This window comes from Argopecten irradians, chromosome 15, assembly GCF_041381155.1.
Source record: "Argopecten irradians isolate NY chromosome 15, Ai_NY, whole genome shotgun sequence".
Classification (NCBI taxonomy): Eukaryota; Metazoa; Mollusca; class Bivalvia; order Pectinida; family Pectinidae; genus Argopecten; species Argopecten irradians.
Window position 1 is genome coordinate 19,822,537 of NC_091148.1, and position 27,853 is coordinate 19,850,389.

General features: G+C 33.0%; 1 protein-coding gene across 1 annotated transcript in view; it reads right to left on the minus strand.

The window, feature by feature from the left end:
- LOC138308658 (doublecortin domain-containing protein 2-like) overlaps positions 1-27,853 on the minus strand; it is a 139,886-nt gene that overhangs the window by 22,764 nt on the left and 89,269 nt on the right. Inside the window, exons 3-13 of the mRNA XM_069249695.1 lie at positions 19,957-19,989; positions 16,438-16,520; positions 12,779-12,929; positions 11,599-11,618; positions 11,111-11,260; positions 9,934-9,972; positions 5,633-5,662; positions 2,849-2,926; positions 1,341-1,444; positions 786-910; positions 45-131 (exon numbers count right to left, since the gene is read on the minus strand). Coding sequence (XP_069105796.1) covers positions 45-131; positions 786-910; positions 1,341-1,444; positions 2,849-2,926; positions 5,633-5,662; positions 9,934-9,972; positions 11,111-11,260; positions 11,599-11,618; positions 12,779-12,929; positions 16,438-16,520; positions 19,957-19,989 — 900 coding nt within the window. The remainder of the gene's footprint in view (positions 1-44; positions 132-785; positions 911-1,340; positions 1,445-2,848; positions 2,927-5,632; positions 5,663-9,933; positions 9,973-11,110; positions 11,261-11,598; positions 11,619-12,778; positions 12,930-16,437; positions 16,521-19,956; positions 19,990-27,853) is intronic.

Consider the following 27,853-nt stretch of genomic DNA (forward strand, 5'->3'; position numbering starts at 1 on the left):
AAATATTGACATGTGCAGGAACTATATCCAGTTTAACCCCTGACCTTGGTGTAAACATGGTCCTCATCTGAGGGACGCCGGTTTACCTCTAAAGGAGTAAGATGGTAATGGTCGGGAGGAAGGAGCTCTTCCTGTAAAAGGATAATGCAAGAGAGACAGGGAAAGGTTAGAGGTCAGAATAGGACACAAGGGGTCAGAATAGGGCAAAAGAGGTTAGAGGTCACAACAGAACATGAGAGGTCAACTTAGAGGTCAGAGGTCAGAAAATGACACAAGCGATTAAGTAGAGCACATAGATGAGTCATATGTCAATGAAAAAGAGTGAAGTTTGACAAAAGAAAAGATAAACACAAAAAAGACAAAGAATGGCAGAAAGGGATCAGACAGGTTAGAGGCGAAAAAGAAAAGAGGCTAAGGGTCAAAAGGTCAAGTGCCATCATTTTAAATAGATAATAGTGGTTATGGAAGTTCAGAGGGGGACAGACAGTTATGAAAGAAGGAAAGGAGAAAAGCATTCAGCTCATGAAAGGTAAGAAAAGGAAAAATAAAGAAACTAATAACAGATTCCTCATTATTTGATGAAGACAGAATAATGATAAGTCTGATAGGGGGATACAAAAGTGAAAGAAGTAAAAGATAGAAAAATTGGCGACAAGATTATCTAGTGCAGATATAAGGTTAATGAAAGAGAATGCCATTGGATATATTTTATCTGTTATTTGTGCAGTAATAAGTTTTTTTGTTTTTTTTTTTTGGGTGAGGGCTGGGTGGGAAAAGGTTCTTACCTCAACCTGCTCTGCCCTCTGTTGGTCTATGGGGACATCAGTCTTTGTGTCGCGGGTCTCCTGCACCTCTTTGGCATTCCTGGTAGCCTTGTTCTCTTTCTTGGCTCGGAAAACATTGGAATCATCTACAAACAGATTAGTTTTAAGGTCAATGGCTCCGTCACATGGTATCAAACCCCTGTGATCTAGGAAAATAGGTTTGTTGTCCCGGTGTTAATAAATAGGATAATATCCAACTTCGGAGTCTTAATTTTAGTGTTTTTAAGCAGCTGTATCAGGATTCATTTCAGATATTATCTGCTCATTTGTTACATGAAATCTTCAAAACATTCAAATAAGAAAGCTTATACAAATGAATTTTTAATTAATGTACGTAACCTTGATCTAACATATGAGTTCTATTTTTACCTTTTTGACCTTGACCCTTCTACTTGACCATAATCACTGAATTTGATTGTGATAGGTATTGTTTACAGCTATATCTTATTATGAAGTAAATATAGTGTAATGACTTCGCTCAATCAATATGTCCTTGACCTTTGACCTCTAACTCACCTTGGTCATAGTCGACCTGCCGCGTTCTCTTTTCTGGTGTCCGTTTATGCTTCACTGCTTTTTGGTGAACATCTTCATGTTGGGCATTTTGTATTTTCCGGCGTCTAAACAAGAACATCAACAATTATAGTTATTGTGAAGATACAATTGTAGAACTTATACAAAATTATTTTAGGGTTTTATCTCATTCTAGCGTACCTGTTAAAATATATTGTTTGAAAAATTTGGCTTCAATTTTTAGCTTTCGGTTGGCTAGCATAATTGGAAATTTCTACATGACAAGCATACAACATCTGCTAAGCAAAGATTGCTGTCAGTAAAATTATAGGTTTTCATCCATTTTTATCTCATTCACCCCTGAAGACACATTTAGACTCTTCCAAATCAAAGACTAGACCAGTCCATTATGAAATTTCAGGAGTGAATGAGTTATGAATGGGAAAACAATGCATGTTTGACAATCATAAAGTATAACAAGGACATAGTCATTCAGATCCCCCGCCAATGGAGAGCTAAATCAATTAATGCATTAATTTTATATGCTAGTAAGAGTATAGGGAAAGTATTTTAAAACCCAACTGCAATTGAAGAATATATACAAAACATATTTATGTTTTTTTTTAACAAAGTGAAACCAACTTTGAAAACATTTGCTTCTTTGAAAAATACCAGAATTGATCTTAGCTTTAACAAAGTTCAGCAGCTAACAGTGCAATTTTTGATTTGTTTTAAACAGCGACGAGTTACATAGGAATTAAGTGAATGTTCATAGTAATTGAGTTTGATATATCTGAGTTTTACTGCATGCATATTAAATAAAAAGTAAAGCATAATACAAAATTAGAAGTCCTACATAAAATGTGTCTATGAAGTTTCATGGAAATATCTCTGCTGGTTTTAGAATTGTGCTCCGGAAACGATTCTTACACAAAAATCTGCCATTTTCAGCAATATTTCCATGGTTACAGAAAAAAGTACAAAAAGTGAAAACCTTAAAATAGCAAAAGGCACTACTAGACCATAAGACCAATGTGTCTATGAAGTTAAGTGGAAATATCTCTTCTGGTTTTAGAGTTATGCTCCGGAATGGACCTGGTACAAAAATATGATATTTTCAGCAATGTTTCCATGGTTACGGAAAAAATGCAAAAAATGAAAACCTAAAAATAGCAAAAGGCACTACTACACCATAAGACCAATGTGTGTATGAAGTTTTGTGGAAAAATCTCTACTGGTTTTAGAGTTATGCTCCGGAAACAATTCATACGGACAGACAGACGGACGGACGGACGGAACCCATTTGTATATCCCCGCCAACTTCGTTGGGCGGGGGATAATAACCAGGTATTTATCTCAAATATGATACAACAATCACATGACTTAATATTATATCTCAAGTGCCAGTCAACTGACCTTAATGTATCTCTAGGGTGGCATTCAAGTCACATGACCTACCTCAAAATGTCACATGACTAGTACTTGGGAATGTCACCTACTGTAGTACCTACCTAAGGTTGGTCTCCGGATGGCTGGCTACAGACTGGTTAGGAGAAGGCCTAATGGGTGGTACTGGGGCACTGTATTTACTGTGTAAATAGTCAAGAAATGGTTAATCATAATATTCTGACCATATTCAGTCGCATTCTGACTTTCATCTTATGACCATATTTTATCAAATTTTGACCATATTTAGTCATTCTATGTCCAAATATTTAGTCATCTTATGACCATATTTAGTCGCATTCCAACTTTCCTCAAAAAACTATATTTAATCAAATTTGGACCCTAATCATCTTATCACCATATATAGTCAAATTCTGACCATATTTAGTCAACATATGGATATATAAACTTATATTTTGACCATATTTAGTCATCTTATGACCATGTTTAGTCGGATTAGAACAATATCTAGTCAGATTATGACCATAACATAGTGTATAATGGTGATCAGTATTTTAATCCGATTGATATTGATAATACTCTTATACACATAATCTGATATCTTACAGTAAATTGGCTTTTAAAGAATTAAAAATTAAAGAATCATCGATTTGATTAGTCCATTTTTGATTCATGGCACTTTCATATCTATTAATGATATCATAATTTATGCAGACTCAAATGGAACATTGACATATCAGGAGTTATTCCCCTTGAAGGCAAGAACGTTTCCTCTAACACAATTAATTTCATCATTAAATCTGTTTAACATATCAGAATATCTTTTAAAATATTTCTCAGAATGACGTCATTCAGGGTAAAAAACTAATTATCAAGTAAAGAACTAAATCAATTAATTTAAAATAAGCCAAAAATAGACCAAAATAAAAAGCCTAGTTTGGCATTCAGATGGCTAACTATCTAATGAAGACATCATTAAAATAAAGGATGATTTAAAATGACATGAACACAACATAAAAATAACTCTTGTAACAGTATACTTATACTGCACTTCATCACCCATAGTTACTAAAACTAGCAATGTCTACATGTAATTAAAGTAGATCGATCTAATATTAACTATCTAGATTATAAGCTCACTATCAGCTTAGCTTACTAAAGAGCACTTATGCCTATTCTTACTTCACACTCACAGACAGAAAAGGGATATATCCTTATTCAATCCAATAAGTGCTCAGGGTAGTTGAAAAAATGGAAAATGAAGGGGCGCGTAATAGGACAATGATAATGGCACATAGTAATTTAGCCATTAATCAATTTACAAAGTACATCAAATAGGGAAACCTACAGTTCTCATAGTTTCAATTTGGATTTAATTTGAAGTCAGTGAAATTTAGGCTTCAAAAAGAGGGAGTGGCGTTTATAGGGATGAGTGCGCTTATTGGGTCAAATACGGTATCCTTATTCACAAATTATTGACAAAAAGTATGTATGGTTATCTCAACATGAACTCCTCAATTTCCATGTTAATAATGATAAGATTATGATCAGTCCACCACCTGACAATGTTATGTAAGGCAAGCAAATGTTTGCCAATCTGACAATGGTTTCCAAATATACAGTTCTTTGGTAATACTTGTCAGCAAGAATAGTATACATAGACACTTGTGTTCTTTGTTCCATCTCAAAATCCCTGTGTCAATTTACTTTAGGCCATAATACTATAGATTTAAAAATGGTGAAGATAATACTATGTCAATCTGATGGCCTGGTATGATTGTTTGCAGTGAGTCTGATATATCGATCAGCCCAGTATATATGGTATATATGGTAGAACATATTGTGCAAAAATGAATGGAAAAAGGCAAGATGCATGAAAATATTGAGCCAAAAGACGTCCACCAACTTCAAATCATGCATAATGTTTTTTGAAATGTAACAGGAGAGGAGAAAATGTAATGGTCATACCAGGATTCGAACCCAGGACCCAAAACGCAAGCTGAATGCTCTACCAATACCTGGTCATCCATGACTGATCTGGTCTAATTCTACTATAGAAACACACATCTAGGAAACATGTGAAATCCAGCTTATTCAGTACTAATTTCTTGAAAACCAAAAAATGCACACTTGCAAATGATTGAAATATTTCTGGTGAGTTATATGCATGCTGGGAACATAAGGTTACCAAACGGGTCACTTGGTAATGCATGCTGGGTAAATGGGGCATTCTGGGTAGGTTATTGCTCACAAACACAAAGCATGCTGGGTAATCATAAATGAGTGATTTAGTGAAAATAAAACATGATCACAAAATCAATTAGGCTTTTGATAAATAAGGATATTTTAAATTGATATAGTGACACTCCAATTATTAAAGACCTTAGGATAAGTGATTGAACTTGCTATTTTTTTAACCAAACAGTTGACACGATGAATAATAATATTATCAATTAATCTCTCCCAGAGTTCAATGCAGTCCCGTTATTTCAGCTCTGTAAACGAACCCACAGAAATTTCAAGATTTTAGAGAAAAAAAAACAACAAACAAACAAACCTCAGACGCATTAATTCTTTCATACATATTTCAAGTTTCCCTTTGTGTAATTTTCTTATAAATAACTGCTGGCTATGATAGAATAGAATTTGATCATTCAATATTAATTAAACCCAAAAATTTGCATATAACATCCACCATTTCAAAAACAATCGTGGTGACATTTTACCAACAAAATTGGCAGTGATGTTTTGTGACCTGAGGTCAACAGATGGTCTGTCTGAGAGCCATTGACAGAGGCGAAGGAGGGACCCCATTGAACCCTGGGAGAGATTGTGTAAGTGAAGCATGCTGGGTAAGTGAGACAGCCAATCAGGTGCCGGGGATTTACCTTGTCCAGGTTGTAGGTCTAGAGTTGTTGCTGTGAAACAACAATACCATAAAACAATAATGGGCGATACCTTCATACAATACATTGGCAGGTAATATCACAACCAGAAAATACAATGTAATACATGCAGGTAATTTTACATTGACTGTAAGACAAACAATGTTTTTAGTTAAATATTATTATATATCTAATACAAAATACCGAATACTTTACTTAAACATATATCAGCCATTGTACAATCAGCCATGTTTGGTGTTAGTTCAATCAAATTAAAACATCTTCAAAACCATGAAGGTTGACAGTCATCAAAACGTTTGTGTTAAGTGTATTTAAATGTTTAGTGAATATCTGCCCTTGTGGGAAGGTATTGATTGTGATGTCATGTGTTTGCTAGCGTAACGTAATAATTTTTGGAGAATAACAACATGAATTCACAAAATAATGACATCACAATGGACACCTATCCCCAAGGGAGGTAATTCTGTAATATGCAATGATGGAATAGTTTGGTCAGAATCAATACAACATTTTAGATTAAACAGGGTCATTTTTCCAACTAGAAGGTTCAACCTAACAAGGTGCAGTGTACAACGCATTATCACAAGTTGATGAGAGTCTAATACTCAACACTAGAGGCTAATGTAAATAATTTTTTTACTACTAGTAAAGTTAATGATTTCCATTTCAAAACAAGTTTGCAAAGATCAAAATTTTCAGATTTGAGATAATTTCTTAAAAAATAATAAAGAAATCTTTTTCAAAAATCACAACTGTATGTCTTGTAAAACTAATCCGCTAATTGTTAACAAAAATAAATGAGTACAATTAAAATAAAATTTTATACAATTCTATTGTAAAATTATAATCAAAAAGTTAGTTGTAGATATATATTAAAGATATTTTGAATGCTGAAATCTTTTTAATCAAACTGAAACTTCAGATAATGTCTTTCCAGGTAATGGAAATTTGTCATATTATGGTATAAGTAAATAAAACTAATCTTATTCTAAAGTATGCTCAATGAAAAATACATTCACGTGCAAATTAATTTATTACCACAACAAATTCTTAATTTACAATAATGATATATTATCAGTAATCATGAAAGTTCCAAGATTTTTCCCTTCATTTGGAGTTATCTCTCTTTATTGGAAGTTATCTCCCTTCAATAGATGTTAATTACCTCCCTTAACAATGGCTTTCTTTGTTAAAATTTTAACATCATTTATTTAATGTTAATGTAATATTTTCTTATTACATGTATCTGCTATCTGGCAACAGGTCAAGTAATATGTCTACATTTTACCAAAATTGATAATGAAATTGAAGAAAATGAAGGCGACTTCTACACAGTCTGCTTAACAAATATAAATAATTAAGAAAGTGATTGATTTATTCTCAATGAAAGTACATTTTACACATTTTTTATATATATAACAAAGCACTTAAATATAAAAGCAAATTTCTTTCTCATTTTCCCTTTGTATTTTATAATTACAGTGTTGTACGCTGTTTTGAACTTTTCAAAATATTATTACTGATGTTATTACAAAGCTACATATTCATTCCATAATCCAATGGAGGTTTTAAACAAATAATTTCCTTGGCGATATAAAGGACAAATTGTCGACAATGAGTGAAGGTATATTTACTTTCTGTGATAATCATAAATGGTAAAATTAGGATTATTAGGGACTATTCAAGCTAAAATCAAAGCAGACTCAAATCTCAGATCAAAGCGGATTTAATTAAGTCTGATCGTTATGATGTAACGTGCATGCTAAGAAACAATAGGTAACATGCATTGTGCACTTCCTGTGACTACGTTTTACAATAATTGCCTTAATAACTTAGCAGGATGTAGCTGGTCACAAATGGTTTGTTATACCGATCGTTCCTTTTGCAAGGTTGGGCCAGTTGTATTGAATTGATACGACACCGCCTTATGAAACTTGTTTGAATTTTTCCAATATGGCAGCACTCATACGAAAGATATGTTTTAAATTCACAAATCTAATTATTTTCTATCTTAAGAGAATTATGGATATAAAAGCCATACATAAAAAGTTTCAAAGTGAATAAAAATACAGGATAAAAATCAAATTTCAACAAATAGTGAAAAAATCTAAAACCATCAGTATTCATCAATTTAAGGCGAGATCAACAGTTTCATTGATTAATAAATGGATACATTACAATGTAATTTAAACAAAAAAATGTTTGCACATAATGTTTGTGAATTCGTGACAAAATCATTCTTAGGGTAGCTAAATTTGTTGATTTAACAAATAATCAAATAAAAATTATTGACTTGAGTACCAATAACCTGTAGATGCTCCATCGCCGACAGAGCATAAAAGATACTCATTATTTGAACCATAATTAGTCTTTACCCATGTATATATATATTCAATTAACACTAAAAATAATATAAGATTATTTATTTTGCATTTGGTGCATGCACTATTAGTTCTTTATTCGATATGGAACATAGTGCGACGGTTTTTAATATTTTCATCTTAAAGTAAAATAAGAAGCTCAAAATTTTCAATGGGGTAATGGGGTAGTAAGTAACTGAATAATCAAAGTGCCAAGGCCACTCATAGATGCTGTGAATGAAGGACTCAAACAAAGGAATAAAGAAATTGGTTTTTCATTTAAATATTGAATTTAGTATACTAAGTGTGCAGTGTTGAATTTCGGAGTTTAACAAAATATATTTACGGTATACCATATTCATTTTATGATATTTAACGTTGTTTCAAGAACAATCAGATGAATAACTCATTTTCCTGAAATAACTGAAAGATATTTTATATTTAAACTTTTGACTAATAATAAATCATTGCCATATAGTTTTGCCATATAAAAGGTACATTGTTTGGTTACTTATAATACTCGAATTTCTTTTGAATTCATAAGAACACTAACATCAAGAAAACTTCATGTAATGCATGGGACTTTAGCAAGTCTTCAAAAGGCTACCGTACATTACACGGCAATATAAGTTCATTTGTCACTTTAAATTGCTCGTACATTTATAGATCTATATCATCATTATATATTGTAATTTTATGTTGATAAATTTTGTACTTTTTCCCTTTCAATATAACGCAGTTGTCGATAAACAAAAGACACAGCTCTCAGTACCAGAACAAGAGAGGAAACTCGTGCGAACTCAAACTATAAACTTTTACTGCGCAATAATTTCATCAGATATAGTTCGTCAATACAACCAACACAAAAAACTTTATAAGCGTTATGAGAACTTTCTTTTGCAGTTACCTTCCTAACATTATATTGCAATAATCGATCAGTAGCATGAATTATGTAAAAATTTTAATAAACATACAAAATCCAAAATCCACCGAAAGTCTGCCGCGGAGGAAGACAGTGAGGAAGGCGTTGTTCGTGATTTTCAGGAGACCAATGATCTCGGAGTAATATAAATGTCATAGAGTCCCAACTGAACACTTAAAACACTCCATCCATGGTGTATATGTATGTACAAATTCAATGCCTGTGGTTTTGAATATTGATGCTTTATTTTTTCATACCATCAAGTAATATGTGAAATGAACAAAACAACTTTTAATTTTCATTTCTGAGTGGTTTCATTGTTTTGATCTGCAAAGGCTCCCGACCGAGCGTACCTAAGAATGCTGTTTCACAGCATCAAAAATACTAGTTTGTCTGCTCCTGTTTTTGAAAGAGGAAAAATACAACATGTCAGCGATGGAGCATCTTTCAGATGCAATATGTATTAATGCTATGTTACCATGGAAACTCCAAAAAGAAATGTTTGTGTAACCATTGCAACATTTATTAGAAATGATTAGTAAAAAAAAAATGTTTAAATTCTAGATACGATTAATTTTATGTTTACTATTATTTTCATACAATGAATCATTGAAATTTAGTTTCAATTTGGGTTATACACATATTATAAAGCTAATTTTATTAAAACTATCTTTAAAAAGAATGGAGGAAAACATTACAAACTGAAGCCTGAATGTTATTTTCAAAATGGATTTTACCACAAGCTGAAAATAAAGAAATCTACAATATGTTTGCAGTAACCATGGTAACCTACACACACATAACCAAAAATATCCAATGGTGTTTCCAATGACAATGGTTTGATCAAATATAACGGATTATATTAAGAATTTGTGTAACCTATCATAATATGGCTGAACTGTGTCATTACCATGGTAACTAACAAACATTTTGTGTTCAGCTAAGCTTAACAAACCCCAGCCATATATAAGTTCTAGTTCCTACATTATATATAATGTTACCTTCCCGGGTCTTGCCATAGGTATGCAGTGTCCCGTGATCTGCAAACAAGAAACCAATCATCGAAAACCAAAATGAGGCTGGACTGTTACTCAGTTTGACAACAGATGATCAGATGGTTTCTATGGTGACACCTTACCACAAAAAGCTTGTTGACAAATTCAAATTGATTGTAGTACATATCTTATTTTATAGTTGACCTTTCAAATAAATCTAAATTCTTAACTAATAATTTGCAATTTTTACATTTTACAAAGGATGATATGCCATATTCAGTCCTTTTTTTTAAAATCCTATCCAGCTGAAACTGTCAACATACTTTCTTTAGTTATCAAAATTCACAAAAAAGTGAATAAGAATGCATATGTGATTCATATCAAACAAGATGTGCAATGCATGTGCGACACATTCAAATCAAGGGGAGATAAACCAAGGGGAGATAAATCAAAGAAATTAAGAGACAAAACAAACATAATTGAACAAAGATTTAAGAACAGAAGCATTTTAAAGCATGAGTTTACAAGGGACTTTATTAAGTTCAAACAAGGGAGATAATCATAACTTTGTAAATTAGGTGAAGAAAATATAATCCGTTTACAACGATAAAAAAAATACAATCAAAATGAAATTTTAAAAAATAAACCTGAAAAATACCCTAATTCTTTAACATATAAGAAGGATTAAAACAAAAAAAGTGATTCAATTATTTAGATAAAATGAATTACTTAAGGGAAAATGAACACTTCAATGGGTCACATTTCGCAATGGGCAAAGAACAGTCTGGAATTTTTCTGCTGAATAATCAAATTTATTGCAGTACCGCATTCGACTCAATAAGCACACAGTACAGTAAAAAATTGAAATATGAATCAAATTTGGGCTGAACATTTCACAATATTATTGCACAGAGTAAGCTATTAAACAATTTACAAAATAAATCTAATAGAGATAAATACTCTGTTTTCTAAGTCTGTATTTATTCAAGTCAAGTTAAATATAAGTTCTGAAAAAGGAAGAACAGCACTAAAACAGGGCACTTTTTGGGTCGAATTCTGCAATTGCAAAATTTAGGTGTGTCTCCATAAAAGTGTTGGTTAAGATAATGGCGACAAGATCAAGGGTTAATCTGGAGCAGAGATTATTCTGTTATGACTGCTGCATGTTGCGATTTGACCTTACCTTGACGAATAGAATGGACTGACGGTGAAGTTTTTTTGATCCTGTCGTGACAATGAATAATTTCCAGGTTGGAAGTCTTTATGTCCCCTTTCGACAGCTACGTAGAATGATTCTGGCTGGATTTGGTGGCGGGGTGTGCGATATGATCTCCTTTAACGGTACAGATACTGAAAGTGTAAGAGATACTATTATGGTACTAGCAAATTAAAACATGTGGCGGGGTGTGCGATATGATCTCCTTTAACGGTACAGATACTGAAAGTGTAAGAGATACTATTATACTATTATGGTACTAGCAAATTAAAACATGTTACTGTGAAATCATTTGTTTTTGTTGAGCTCCATTTCAAAGTGTTTATGTATAGATCTACCCAAGAAATAATAAACATTTCAGCTTTGATAATTTCACGATAGACTCAATCAATTATCTCTTAAATGAAATAGTCTACCAAATATTGAAAATTATTTTTGTTTGAACAATATTTTACTTAACTGGTACTTTCAACACCTGAAATAGGTTTTTATTTATGAAGTGGGGTACCAATCATCCTATAGGCATGTAAACTTACATGACATTTGTAAATATACATTGAATAAAGGCCCATTACCTTTCTAAAACAGCTTTGGATTTTTAAAATGTAAATATAAAATGAGATTGATAATTTTGCAAAAATATTTAGCTGAACTGCAGAGCAAAAATTTATACAAACACTGTTCTCCTTCCCCCTAGAATGTTTCTGGCCGAGTTTGGTTATAATCCATGTAGAACTCTATGACCAAGATTTAAAGGGTTAATGAAAATACAAAATACCACTAAAGTCACATGTTAGGTGTCTCTAGCTCAGCTGCTCCTCTAAGTCCATTGCCTATCCGTACTGGATTATATATAGTGTTATATGAGAAAAGATAAAATGAATATTTCATAACTTCACCCAGTTCTTCTGGGCACATCATAGAAAACACACCCATGGCATTTTCCCTTCAGACAGATTTTTATGTTACCTGAGATGGCCGCTTTAGCCACACTAATTCATTTGTAAGTTTGACTTACCTTTCTATCCAAATTTTAATGTTACCTGAGATGGCCACTTTGGCCACATTAATTCACTTGTAAGGTTGACTTACCTTTCTATCCAATTTTTAATGTTACCTGAGATGGCCACTTTGGCCACATTAATTCACTTGTAAGGTTGACTTATCTTTCTATCCAAATTTTAATGTTACCTGAGATGGCCACTTTGGCCACAGTAATTCACTTGTAAGCTTGACTTACCTTTCTATCCAATTTTTAATGTTACCTGAGATGGCCACTTTGGCCACACTAATTCACTTGTAAGGTTGACTTACCTTTCTATCCAATTTTTAATGTTACCTGAGATGGCCACTTTGGCCACAGTAATTCACTTGTAAGCTAGACTTACCTTTCTATCCAATTTTTAATGTTACCTGAGATGGCCACTTTAGCCACACTAATTCACTTGTAAGCTAGACTTACCTTTCTATCCAATATTTTATGTTACCTGAGATGGCCACTTTAGCCACACTAATTCACTTGTAAGCTAGACTTACCTTTCTATCCAATATTTAATGTTACCTGAGATGGCCACTTTAGCCACACTAATTCACTTGTAAGCTAGACTTACCTTTCTATCCAATATTTTATGTTACCTGAGATGGCCACTTTAGCCACACTAATTCCGATTGTTGTTCTTCCATGGACTTGTTAATATCATCTATGATATAAGTCATACGCTCAAGACGTTTTTTCTTTATCAGGACCATCTCTGCTTTTCTTTTAAAATCTCCATTTACATGTACACTGCAAAGTAAGATGTTCATTATTAGAATCTTTTCCTATCGAGAGGGCAACGAAATCACAATCCGAGTAGTAATTCACGAACTTCCAACCCAAGGCTTGCCAAGGGTTGGACATTAAGGAGTTCCAATGAGGGTTGTGATTTTGTTGTCACACACTTATAGGTAGGGACTGATTCTTTTTCTCCAGTACACAAAAGAAAAGGAAGAGATAATAGCCTAAAAAGAAGCATTTTCACCGCGATATGAACATGACTCCTTCGTCTGCAGTGAATATTGATGACGCCATCAACAAAGCACATAACAGTCACACCACATGAAGTCATGACATCATGTTATTGTCTTCAGGTTCAAAAGGTTAGCGCACCAAATCTGTCATACCCTAGGGTTGAGAGAGAAATCTCCCTTGGCTAAAACCGATGACAAATCAGTGAATGGTGGGAGAATAGTAAATCACTTGGTTTGTTTGGTGTGACATCCTATAAACATCCCGAGGGTAAATTAGGACATCTTAGCTAATTTGAGTACTATGAGAACAAGAGGCCCATGGGCCTTAACGGTCATCTGACTATTAGTACAATACAACATAGTTGTTTAAAGATTTTAGCCTAGGTATTTGACCCTCTGTGACCTTGATTGAAGGTCAAGGTAATTCATTTGAACAAACTTGGTAGCCCTTCATCCCAGCATGCTACCAGCATGCCACATGCGACGACGGACGGTGCATGATGACAATAGGTCATCCTGACCCTTCGGGTCAGATGACCTAAAAACCAATAAGTCAGTAATTTAAAATAATTTTTATATTTAAACCCTTATAATCAAGAAAAATTGTATCACAAGTATGTACCCTAAAAATACATTTCAACTCTTCTTATTAAAAGGGTGGAACGGTTCATTATAAATTTTGAGGGGTGAATGAAGTTAGAGACCCTGGAAAAAGAAATGGTAATATCATGAGTGTTAAATGAAGAGTATGCATACACTCTGATTGATGAACATGATATAACAGAAAACGACTAAAATTGCAAATATTTCTTCCACAAATAAATTTGAAAAGGATCATAGAGTATATTTAAGAATTTTGAAATAATCAACTAAAAAAACACATCATATCATGTATCAAGAGGCCCATGGGCCTTAACGGTCATCTGACTATTAGTACAATACAACATAGTTGTTTAAGATTTTAGCCTAGGTATTTGACCTCTGTGACCTTGATTGAAGGTCAAGGTAATTCATTTGAACAAACTTGGTAGCCCTTCATCCCAGCATGCTACCAGCATGCCACATGCTCAATATCAGTACCCTGGGCCTTCTGGTTCTTGAGAAGAAGTCATTTAAAGATTTTAGTCTATTTGCCGCCTGTGACCTTAAATGAAGATCAAGGTCATTCATTTGAATAAACTTGATAGCCTTTCATCCAAGCATGCTACATGCCCAATATCAGTACCCTTGGCCCTTCTAGTTCTTGAGAAGAAGTCATTAAAAGATTTTAGCCTATTTGACCCCTGTGACCTTGAATGAAGGTCAATGTCATTTATTTGAACAAACTTGGTAGCCCTTCATCCTAGCATGCTACATGCCCAATATCAGTACCCTGGGCCTTCTGGTTCTTAAGAAGAAGTCATTTAAAGATTTTAGCCTATTTGACCCCTGTGACCTTGAATGAAGATCAAGGTCATTTCATTTGAACAAACTTGGTAGCCCTTTATCCCAGCATGCCACAGGCCTAATATCAGGTCTCTAGGCCTCTTAGTTATTCACAAGAATTTGTTTAAATGATTTTAGCCTATTTGACCCCTGTGACCTTGAATGAAGGTCAAGGTCATTTATTTGAACAAACTTGGTAGCCCTTCATACCAGCATCCTACAGGCCAAATATCAGTACCCTGGGCATTCTGGTTCTTGAGAAGAAGTCATTTAAATATTTTAGCCTTTTTGACCCCCGTGACCTTGAATGAAGGTTAAGGTCATTCATTTGAACAAACTTGGTAGCCCTTCATCCAAGCATGTCACAGGCCCAATATCAGTACCCTGGGCCTTCTGGTTTTTGAGAAGAAGTCGTTTAAAGATTTTAGCCTATTTGACCCTCGTGACCTTGAATGAAGGTCAAGGTCATTTATTTGAACAAACTTGGTAGCCCTTCATCCCAGCATGCCACAGGCCTAATATCAGGTCTCTAGGCCTCTTAGTTATTCACAAGAAGTTGTTTAAAGGATTTTAGCCTATTTGACCCCTGTGACCTTGAATGAAGGTCAAGGTCATTTATTTGAACAAACTTGGTAGCCCTTCATCCCAGCATCCTACAGGCCAAATATCAGTACCCTGGGCCTTCTGGTTCTTGAGAAGAAGTTGTTTAAAGATTTTAGCCTTTTTGACCCTCGTGACCTTGAATGAAGGTCAAGGTCATTTATTTGAACAAACTTGGTAGCCCTTCATCCCAGCATGCCACAGGCCTAATATCAGGTCTCTAGGCCTCTTAGTTATTCACAAGAAGTTGTTTAAAGGGATTTTAGCCTATTTGACCCCTGTGACCTTGAATGAAGATCAAGGTCATTTATTTGAACAAACTTGGTAGCCCTTCATCCCAGCATCCTACAGGGCAAATATCAGTACCCTGGGCCCTCTGGTTCTTGAGAAGAAGTTGTTTAAAGATTTTAGCCTTTTTGACCCCTGTGACCTTGAATGAAGGTCAAGGTCATTCATTTGAACAAACTTGGTAGCCCTCCATCCCAGCAACCTACAGGCCAAATATGAGTACCCTGGGCCTTCCGGTTGAGAGAGAAATCTCCCTTGGCTAAAACCGATGACAAATCAGTGAATGGTGGGAGAATAGTAATTAAATCACTTGGTTTGTTGGGTGTGACATCGTATAAATATCCCGAGGGTAAATTAGGACATCTTAGCTAATTTGAGTACTATGATCAAAACCAATAAGTCAGTAATTTAAAATATTTTTTATATTTAAACCCTTATAATCAAGAAAAATTGTATCACAAGTATGTACCCCTAAAAATACATTTCAACTCTTCTTATTAAAAGGGTGGAACGGTTCATTATAAATTTTGAGGGGTGAATGAAGTTAGAGACCCTGGAAGAAAATGAAATGGTAATATCATGAGTGTTAAATGAAGAGTATGCATACACTTTGATTGATGAACATGATATAACAGAAAACGACTAAAATTTCAAATATTTCTTCCACAAATAAATTTGAAAAGGATCATAGAGTATATTTAAGAATTTTGAAATGATCAACTAAAAAACACATCATATCATGTATCTAATTTTCTATGTTTTCGATACAATGTTTTCTGTCTTTGAAAATTACAGAGTTACTTCCCTTGTGGGTAGGTATCTGATTGTGACGTCATTTTTTTTTGAGAAAATTTCATGTCGTTATCTCTGAAAACTCTGACATTACGCTCATGACATCACAATCATTACCTAACCACAAGGGCAGATAACTCTGTGATATGAAAATAGAAAATTCCTGATGGTATACGTACTATATTCTAATCCCCTGGTCATCAATATCATTGAATCTTGCCTTGATATCAGCATATTTGTTGCTCCTATAATTTGCTATGTCCTGTAAAATAAAAATGGTAAGTTACTCGGAAGAAAACCAATTATTGACAAAGATATTTGACTAAAATTTTCACAACATTTATATTTTATTTTGATGTGTAATGATCAAGTTACCAAAACATAACTCTCCATATTGAAAGTGGATGGATTCAAATGACAAAAGCCACAATATTTGTTCCCTTATTTCTTTATTTCTCTACTCTTCCACCCTATTAATGGATCAACCTTATAATTATTAAGAAATATATATTCTTAAATGATTATAAAACATCTAATTCAAATTGACCGCTTTTGGCACTGCCCATTATAGCTAATCCCCTAAAAGGTCAAATGTGACATTTTGTTCAATCTTATCCTCAAGGGATGCTACTATTACAATAGCCAAATATAAGTGTTATTTCTTGGTTTAAGAAAACTTATTTTAAGAACTTACATTTAATTTTTGTCAGTATAATTATTTTATGTTAACTAATGATGCACAGACAGACATCTGTTGTCCAAGGATACCGTATTAAGTCATTAAAGATGGTTCACTGCCGACAGAGCATTAACGATACCCATCATTTGAACATTTACTGATGTTAAATTATATATATGTAACTAATTAACACAAAAATTCATCTAAACTAATTCATTTTGCTTTTGGTACATGTGCAATCAGTGCTTCAAAAATTTCATAGTACTGTGGATTTTTTTGGGGGGGGTCGTAATCAATTATTTGTAATATTCTTAACTTGAAGTAAAATAAGACATTCAAAATTTTCAATGGTGGCTGAGTAACTTTTGTAACTGAAAAAAAAATACTTATTCGTCTGCTCCTGTTTTTGATAGAGTGAAATACCATTTGTCAGCATTGGATCATCTTTAAAGTGAATAGTCTGGCAAAGGAAGGCTAAAATCGGTAAAAATGGTGTTGATATATTCCGTATAATTTGTTATGAAATAGGAAAATAAAACTTCCAATCAAAATTGCTCTGAAATTAATTTATATTACAGGAATCTTAAAATGTTCTCCTGGCTGGCTATGTCCATGTTGACTTTTACACAGACTCGCTTTCAGAATTTATTTTTAGAACTGTGCACAGGGCTTTTTTAAAAATTTACACAGGGCTTTTCAATAATTTTGATGGTCAAAACTGGTTAATGTAAACAGAACTTGACCATTGCTTTAATATATAAGGCCAATAACACATTTAGACTGGTTTCATTGCCCGACTATTCACTTTAAATTTTTACAGTGCAGGAATGGTTACATTATATTTTGTGAATTAATTTTTCAAATAAAAAAAATCAGTGCAAATTTACATAACCATACTTCAAAATGGCTACAGTAATGTAGTACCTAAATAATAGTTTGAGTAACTTTACCAAAAGTCATCATGAAAACATTATTAAATAATCAGGAGGGACTAATGTATGACTTTTGTTTTGGTTTTTTTTTTTTTTTTTTTTAATATAATGTTAACACTTTTAATTTCCATTAACTGTAGTTCAAAAGCAGCAATTTTAACACATCTGAAGGTTAAAGGTCAGTCGGAATAAATTACAGATGCATGATGGGTTAGAACACACTGCACATCACCACACAGTGAACCTTATATAATCACCCCTCAAAACTTAAAATATAGACTGACCATGTTTACTAAAACAGAATACATGTACTAGTAGTCCATTTCTGATGAGAGGGGATGAAGATATTAGATGTAAATATCTATAGCCATGTATTGTTCAAAGACATAAAAAAGCTTAAGTATAAATCATATCTACATTGCTATCAACACTTTGGGGAAATTGTGTTCAAAATCAAAGAAATGAATTGATAAATATTGCAAGATGATGCTCTATGAAGTAACACCTTGTGATTGGACAAAATTAAGCGTATATAAAGCTCTAGCAAATGCTTAGAAAATGAAAAGTTTTCCTGTTCTTCATTCAATTTCTTTTGAACAAACTGATTCACCTATTATTTACTTCATAAGCATGTGTACAAAAACAAAAATACAAATAGTAGTCGTGTATACAGCATACATAAACTAGTCAAATATGTCATATTACACTTTAATTAATTAAAGTAATAGTTGGCTAATATCTATTCAATAATAAACTAGATATCTCCTCTAAAAAAAGCCAGCAAACTAGCTTAAATAATAGCTAATAAACTACTTAGATTTAAATGTACTCTAAATTGATAATTCTTAGACCTTGTTTAAAGCTGATACTGACCGGATCATTGAATTTTATCAACCTAAAACACTTAATATAAAGGAAAATTAACCAATTCTGTAACAAGGGGGAATGAAAATGATAACCATCAGGCAGGTCAATAAAATAATCAAGGGGAGGCAACCAAGACACAAAGGGAGATAACTAGACAACCATGCAAGAGGGGAGATAATTTTAAAAAATAGCATGCAACATAAATTAATATTTTGAAAAAAAAGGTAATTTGGCTACCTAATAATTCATAAAGATTTTTCTTTTTAAATAGTAACCACATGCTAAATAAGTAGCTCAGTTACATGCTAAGTTCCTAAAAAATTCATTCGTCAATGCCAAGGTAAATTACTTTGGAATATGATTCGTCCAGTTCTTTTTTGTTTTTTTTTTAAATATAAAAGTTTTAATAGTTTAAATATTTGTTGTTATGTATTAAACAAATTAAATTGTGATCTCATCATTTTAGCCATACTTAAACCAAACACTGGACAAAACAAAAAAATTCAGTCTATTTAAATCAATGACAATAAAATTGAGTGATTTATAGGAGTTTTTCAGGATCATTTTTTTCCCAAAAGCCAGTCACCCAGTGTTAACTAATGTTAAAAATCATTTTTTGTTACCAATGAAAACCATACAATATTCACAGATAAGTCACATTTATCTACCTCATAATGAAACAGAGTGTAGTGGAGCCTTGTTGAATTGTTTTTTATATATATGATTATATAACATGTGAACCATGACACAATTATGCATATCAATGTTTACTGTAACAGATTTAGGTGCCACGTGTTCATGAAGAATTCAGTATATATGGCTGACTTTTTAAAAAGTATTTTTTTCCCGTAGCTTGTTTCCTAATAAGGGTCCTTCTTTGTTACAATTTATCTAATTACAGCGAATACAGTATACAGTATATATAATCACTTGAAATATTCAGTCTACCCAACTAGCCTGTCTGAAAAATCTCTTATAGCTAAATATCACCATGTCAAACTAAAAAATAGGATATGTTGCTAAATATAGATATGTGATATTCACAATGCAACACAGTTAATACTTTAGGAAAGTATTAGATAAAGTGTTACTAAAATTAGCAAAAACCATGCTTGTGATGACAAGTTTTGATAATAATGGAAAGTTCAAGGTTGCTCTTAGTAAAATGAAAATAGCAAAGTTATAAAAAAAAAAAATGAAGATCTTTTCCTGGTACTCACATTTTGCTTAAACCATTTAGTGAAAATACTGGACTGTTGGTAAAAAATATCAAATGGTTAATAGATTTCAAAAAATCCAAAAGTGCAAGGTAAAAAAAAACAGTGAGAAAAAATCTAAACAATTAAGTTTGAAAAGTTTTGAAAAATATTGGATCCGACTTAATTATGACATTAATTATTAATATATTATATAGATTTCCATTTCATCTGTATTTTCAAGTTGAGGAGTGACATAAACTTTTACAAAGTTAATCATCAGCATTATCACATTTCCACTTCAATTTAAGCTGATATTATCAAGTCTTTTAATAATATAGAGTTATCTTCTCTTGTTGTCAGGTTTGGTTTTATTTCAGGAACTTCATTGGTGGAGAAAGAAGGAGTACCCGGGGATAAACCTCCAACATCATATTCTCCTATATCTAGAGAGTTTTGAATTTGAAACCCAGAATTTTAAAGAACAATAGTAACACCTAAAAACACTCATCTGCCAAACTTGTTTCAAATTGTTTTTAAAAAAAATATGATTTAAAGATAATTTAAAGGTATTGAATACAAATTTTTGTTGTTTTCCTTTCATAAATTGATTAATATTCAAACATTGCACAAAAAATAAAATCAATTCCTGACTATGACAAGAGCACATAACTCTGTCTCACCCAAAAGACAGAATCGACAGGTTGTCAATTTTTGTTAAAAGTTTCTGATTATCACTCGTATATTATTGTCTAAACACTCAAACCAACCTGTATTTTATTCTCAAACAAATATTCATAAACAAAACATGCAAAATGGATCAATCAAAAAAATGGGAACAAACTTTCTATTGCTTTTTTTGTTTAAAATTCGGTAATAATTGAAGTATGTGACATCAATATAAAAAATAAAACAATCAAACTGGAATGGTCAATTAATTTGCAAAACCTCTCAGACCAATTAATGGTCAATCTATTTCAGAAATACAGACTTCCCCTAAGTAGGAAGTGATTAACCCCTCCCCTCTCCAATGTATAAACTTAAAATCACATAGCAACCAACATAACAATTACAGCTTTCAACATCAATACAAAAAGTCAGAGACCGTAAACCTTATCAGAAACATATATCTTTATATAGGCTTCACAGTGGTATACCTTCCAGCTACATGAAGCTATTGTGACATTATATTTTAATAATGTTTTCTACGTTTCCTAGCTTTGTGTGACACTTAAACAAATATCATAGTTCATTGGTCACAAGCAAATAACATATTCATAGTTTCCATTTTATTTATGCTTTGATTTTTTTTTCCTGGAACTCTTTAGGTTTATCAAGTGCATTAACCAAAACACAAAATTCACAATATTCCCAGTTAATTGTCTTATTTTATACCTGGTAATCTTAAAACAGGTGTCTTATCCATCCAGGTGTCTAATATATGTTTTAAAAAATTGTCTTTGTAACCTAGATGTCTTATCAAGAGTCTTATAAATATGTCTGATCAATTTATTCCAGATACAGTTCTCAGAACAGCAGTATAAACAAATGTCTTTTATACTTTGAAGTTATTTTCACAAATGCCTTATATAAATGTTTTATCAAGATGTCTTATGCATGTGTCTTACCTAGTTATTTGATATATATGACGGACCAAGATATCCTACCCATAGTGTCTTCTACATGTGTCTATAATAATGGCCTCGATATACACTTATTTTGTATTTTTGAATTGTCTTACACAAGTGTCTTAACCCATTCATCCATGAAGATGCATTAAGACCCTTTAATTCCAAAGGCTAGAATAGTTCATTTTGGATTTCAGGGGTGAAAGCGTTTAATTTTTCTGTATCATAACTTACTGATTACAATGTCCAACAATTTAGTTTTAGCGTTATGCCTTATTGCTTCAAATGTGTCTAAAATATTGTGTCCTAGGTGTGTCTTTTCATATGTCTTTTACACGTGTCTTTTACATATGTCTTCAACTTGAGTACAAAGTGGTTTATACTTACTTGTGTCCATGGGTTTTGTTTGTTTTTATTTTATGTACCAAGGGTCTTTTAACTCATTCACCCCTAAAATTTCATAATGGACTGCTCTAGTCTTTGATTTAGAAGAGTCTAAATGCATCTTCAGGGGTTAATGAGTTAAAGGCTTGCCAGATTTAGGAGGCAAGGGAAAGCCAGAGGGAGTACTCAGAGAGAAAACACCAAATCTTATTAATTCAGAACAGGGCAACTTGCTGCTGCAATACATAAGAAAACTCAGGCAAATAGATGAGTAACAGGAAATGTACATTTAGTATTAAATACACAGCCTCAAACTGTCATCAGCTGATGGTAGAGCTGTAAAGTTTTTTACACCAGAGACTGTGGTTCAATTCCTGGTCACATAACTCTACAGGTTGATCATTAGTTTAACATCCTATTAACATCCACGGTCATGTAAGGACGTGCCATGTTTGTTGGTTGAGGAAAGCCAGATTATCTGGGGAAAAACTACTGACCAGTGGTCAGTACATGGAAACTGCCCCACATGGAATTTGAACCCGCATCCCAGAGGTGGAGGGCTTGTGGTAATATGTCAGGACATCTTGACCACTTGGCCACTCTACTTTTGCAGTTCTTCCTACCAATATAACCTTTTGACATGACAGTGTTGCCTGTGACCTATTCATACATGCATATAGCATTATGTGAATTGTTTGAATAACAATAAGATTGCGTAGGCATGGATAATTCTGTGCTTATAACTGAAATCATAAATAAATGACCGTTTTGGTCCTGATGTTGCTTTAACACACATGAAATCTCATTCAAGCTAGTGTGGTCATCACGATAAAGTGTCGTAATTTAGGACGCTGCTGCATAGTTACAGCAAAAACATAATATTTTTTTTTGTTCCAATGAATACACAGTTGTTACGTTCATTCACAATACCATGAAATCATTGAAGCATAAAATATGAATAGGCGTGTATAGAATCATACTTTCATCTAAATTCCGAAATCGGAAAAAAATAATTTGAAATCAAATTAATGACTCTTGTTAAACACCTTTCGAAAAATTGGGTCAAAGAATCTTTATACAAAAATATCATTATTCAAATTACTAGTTTATGAATGCTTAGATTTAATTTCTGTGGATGGCAGTAAGGCCGGACATATTTGAATTTGAATCAATGAACTCCAACAACGTCTCAACTACGGCACTAAATAAATAACGACAGAATACTATCAACTCGGTATAGATAAGCTAGACGATTACCCCTCCTTATACAAAAGAGTTCCGATCTATTCAACATTAATCCTCTATCAAAAAGCATTCATAACACTACCAATATATGTTCTTTTATAGCCCGGAGAAAAGAAAACCTCCCCATGCTAATCCAGTGGTTTTTTGTAAGAGGCTAAACATGTGTATATATATACACCTATCAACTGCATGATCATACAATGTACGGCTGTCAAAACATTTGGCGAAGGATTCATAGTGTATTTCCTGCCAAATACACACATATATGCAGTTTACCACACACCTGGTCAGGTAGACATGTATTTCCCTGGTGAGATAAGAGGGTAGAGTTCAGAGTCATAGAATATTTGTAGTGATTATGACTTAGAAAACGCTTTAGAAAACGCTTTAGAAAACGCTTTAGCAACAAAAACTTAATCAAATATAACAAAAGAATATACCTAAGAAAAATGTGTCTTTATAGCAAAGTACACAGGTTGAATTGTGTGGCTGAAATTGACCATTTGGAACCCAAAGAAAAGGATCTCATTAAGTAGTTGGTCTTTATACAGGTGGTCTTATTAAGTAGTTGGTCTTTGTACAGGTGGTCTTATTAAGTAGTTGGTCTTTATACAGGTGGTCTTATTAAGTAGTTGGTCTTTATACAGGTGGTCCTATTAAGTAGTTGGTCTTTATACAGGTGGTCCTATTAAGTAGTTGGTCTTTATACAGATGGTCTTATTAAGTAGTTGGTCTTTATACAGATGGTCTCATTAAGTAGTTGGTCTTTATACAGGTGGTCCTACTAAGTAGTTGGTCTTTATACAGGTGGTCCTATTAAGTAGTTGGTCTTTATACAGGTGGTCCTATTAAGTAGTTGGTCTTTATACAGGTGGTCCTATTAAGTAGTTGGTCTTTATACAGATGGTCTTATTAAGTAGTTGGTCTTTATACAGGTGGTCTTATTAAGTAGTTGGTCTTTATACAGGTGGTCTTATTAAGTAGTTGGTCTTTATACAGGTGGTCTTATTAAGTAGTTGGTCTTTATACAGGTGGTCTTATTAAGTAGTTGGTCTTTATACAGATGGTCTTATTAAGTAGTTGGTCTTTATACAGCTTTATACAGGTGGTCTTATTAAGTAGTTGGTCTTTGTACAGGTGGTCTTATTAAGTAGTTGGTCTTTATACAGGTGGTCTTATTAAGTAGTTGGTCTTTGTACAGAGGGGGCTGTTATTTCATATATAGATATTAGGCAGGTTCTGTATGACATAACTGTATGTTTAAAATTAAAACCCTCTTGATTTAATCTAACTAAACAAGGGACAAAGAAAAATAGTCTTTAACACAGGTCATATTGGTCATTTCAAAGTAAGAAATACCGTAGTCTTATTTATCAGGTAGTCTTTATGCACAGGGGGTTGCTAAGGCAGGTTTCATATTGTAACAATCAATGGACTATGGGTAATAGAATATTGTATCGTTTCTTTCACATTTATAGATAAAAGAGTTCCTTGTTCAAAGAACTAAAAAATAACGGAAACGACTATGTCATGAAAATCTAAACCACACATTGGGAGCCTAGCATTGTCAGACTCCATGACCTTATAACAATATATTTCATCTTTATAACCTCGAGGCTAGTATTGATCGTGGCTTCAACCTCATATATCATTTATACCAGAACTCTTCTGTGTTAGAGGTGAAAAAAAGAATATTGGCTACCTTAGAGGTTTCTAACTGGAGCTTTTATATGCTATGTGATACCCAACATAATATTATCTGACTGGTATTAAGGGGGTATCCTACCTTTTTTTGTTCTATTTCATGTCCCACCTTATATAGATTCTTTGAACATTTTTTGCTACAACTATGGTTATTATATTAATATATTGCAGTTGGGCATCTGAGAATAAACTGAAAGCGCTAATGCTCAAAGAAGACTTTTTTTCAATAGTTTTTGGTATATAGTTACATTCAATTATAAATGTTATTTCTGCATGACTTAATATCTATTAGACAAAATTACTTGCACATCGTAGGGTCATTTTTCAGTTATGTCTTACTTTTAAACATTAATATCCCATAAGATTTTGTGTACCTACACACACTAAGAATTATACACATTTTGAACCCCAGGTATCAAGCGGAACTCTTTTGTGTCTAGGCAATTATAGTCCGTATAACATCTATCCTTAAAGTAAATCAGAAAGTGAATTAACTAAAACCTTTTCCCCAAGCACGTACCTGACCTTGGGCTTTAGCCCATCAGAAGACACTACACTTTCAATCAAAGACCTTTTAAAGGGAGGCCATATTTGAAAACAAACAGTTTATCGCAGATTAAAGGATTTTGAACGAAGTAGGTGGTTCTTTCAAGGTGTTGTTTATATTCAATACAAGGGTTGCTAAGACCGATATCAATATTCATGATGTAATTATAACTTCTAAAACAAACTGATTTCATTTAAATTTCTCTTTAAATTGATTTGAGTCCATTGTATGTTTACATTAGCTTAATATATGCTTTGATCAACTTGCAAAAGGATAATATCTATCAGATATGTAGAAGTAGAAAGTAGTCAATTTTAGAGACTTTATTAGTAAACCTTTGTATAATGAAAGTCTATCCAAATAACATTTGTTTGATATAGATTTTGAAATGGAAAATATTTGAACTTATTTGAATTCCTATGTACTCCTATATGTTTATAAACTATCTTGAGGTTATATACATGTACAGTAATAAATATAAGTCTTAAATAGTGCTACACGTAAAGAATTTTCATAAAGTCATAAGCTTTTCAGAGGCCTGTAAAGCTTGATAAAACAGGAAGGGGGCTTATTCCTGAGCAGGGCTAATAAATATTGCAGGTCAAGGAGGGTAAGCATCATTACTATGTTTAACCATATAGATATTTATTTATACAAACAAACAAACTGTCAAAAGGCTACATAAAAACCTAAAGGAAATAGGGAGAAGACCTTTACAGGCAATATCTGCTGTCTATATTCCTTTGACATATGTCATTAAAACTGTTTTGAAATCAAATCTGAAGAAAGTCCTCATCGTAAAGTTTTCTATTTGTCCACTGAACAAACTTTGGCTCAGAACAATATTAGGAATAAAATACACAATACTTGTATACTTTATCTGTGAGTAAATCAACACATTAGCAGGAGATAGAGGTTGTCAAACAAGCCTAGCGTGTAGAAAGTGACAGATTATCATGGTCATAGCGGGTGTCTAATCAGCACAAATTACCTGTAATTGACATCGATTTATAATGTATGTACCTGTTTACAGGTATGGAGGGTTCAGTTTACCTATTACAGCTAATGCATGTTTGTACACACAAATACCTAAATAAATACTCAGTGATGAATGGACTATTAGGAAATTTTACGAGAGGAATTTTTCAGATCTACATTGTAGTCTAAATAGCATCAACACATCAGGTAAACAAGCCACTTTGGTGTTAAAAATGTAAGACACTACATTTTGTATCAGATTTAGAATACTTTTGTGTTCTGACATAGGTATAAACAAAGAACTATTACCCTATTTGTTGTAATAAGGGCCCCTACCCCTATATAAGCACCCCTCACCTCTTCTCAGAAGATCTAAAGAGTTGATGTTATTATGTGCCAAACAATATCTGAGTACTGTGTGATACTTATAATATCAGCATTATATCCCATCCTTGTCACATGTGTTTGGAAAAAGTTAAAATATGACTGACATTTCTAAAACAAAATTTCGCCCACATCTTGCATTTTGGTTCTTCCCAGTAAATGCTGGGCACTAAGTACGGTAAATACAGTAATTCATAATCTAACACTCCTCATGATATAATGCAAATGTACAGAGGCTGATTATGTAAAAAGCCAAAACGTTTGCAGTAGTAAAATTACTAATTAGGAAGGTGTTATTTTTATAAAGTTACTAAGTTGTGTGACCTAGTTAGCATTGCTATTGATTTTTTGAGGTCTGTTACAAGGAACTCCAATTACACATTCTTCATTACAGTAATGTAGTTAATAAGGCACAATATGTGTCACACAGTACAAAGGGTTTTTACCTGTGTATAGGTAGAAACATAACAGATAATCTTCAATCAGAACAACTGCCAGTTAATCAATATAATATGCAAATGAGCTCAGGTGTATTCTTTGGTAACCAGGTGTAATATTGGAATAGCTTAAGACAACAGTGCCATGTTGGACTTATTCATCTAAGTAATAACTAGGTTAATATCTACAGTACATATACATTATTATGTACCTGCGATCTAGGAAGGATTAGAAATACCTTGAGTCAACAGTATAGAGAAGACATGCTTGGAGACAATCAAGATCTCAGTAGCATAAGATATATGATGTACTCATAAAATGTTATCTCCAAATATAATAAAGAAGATTTTCAAGGTAGCTTAAAACTTTTCTTATATTTTATTTCATTTATTTATCTGATGATGACAGGAGCTGCAGGTTCTGGCAACAGAAATCCAAAGAGAAAGTGAACAAGGGAAACAACTCATTCACATAAAAGGGTTGGACAGCTAGGGTGAAAATGTCAGAAACTGTAACCAATGGAAACATTTTTGTTCTTAAAGTGCAGGTAGGCTAACAAAGAATGTCAGGCAGTTTAACCACTCAGCTATCAAACGATATGGTACAGTGGTTG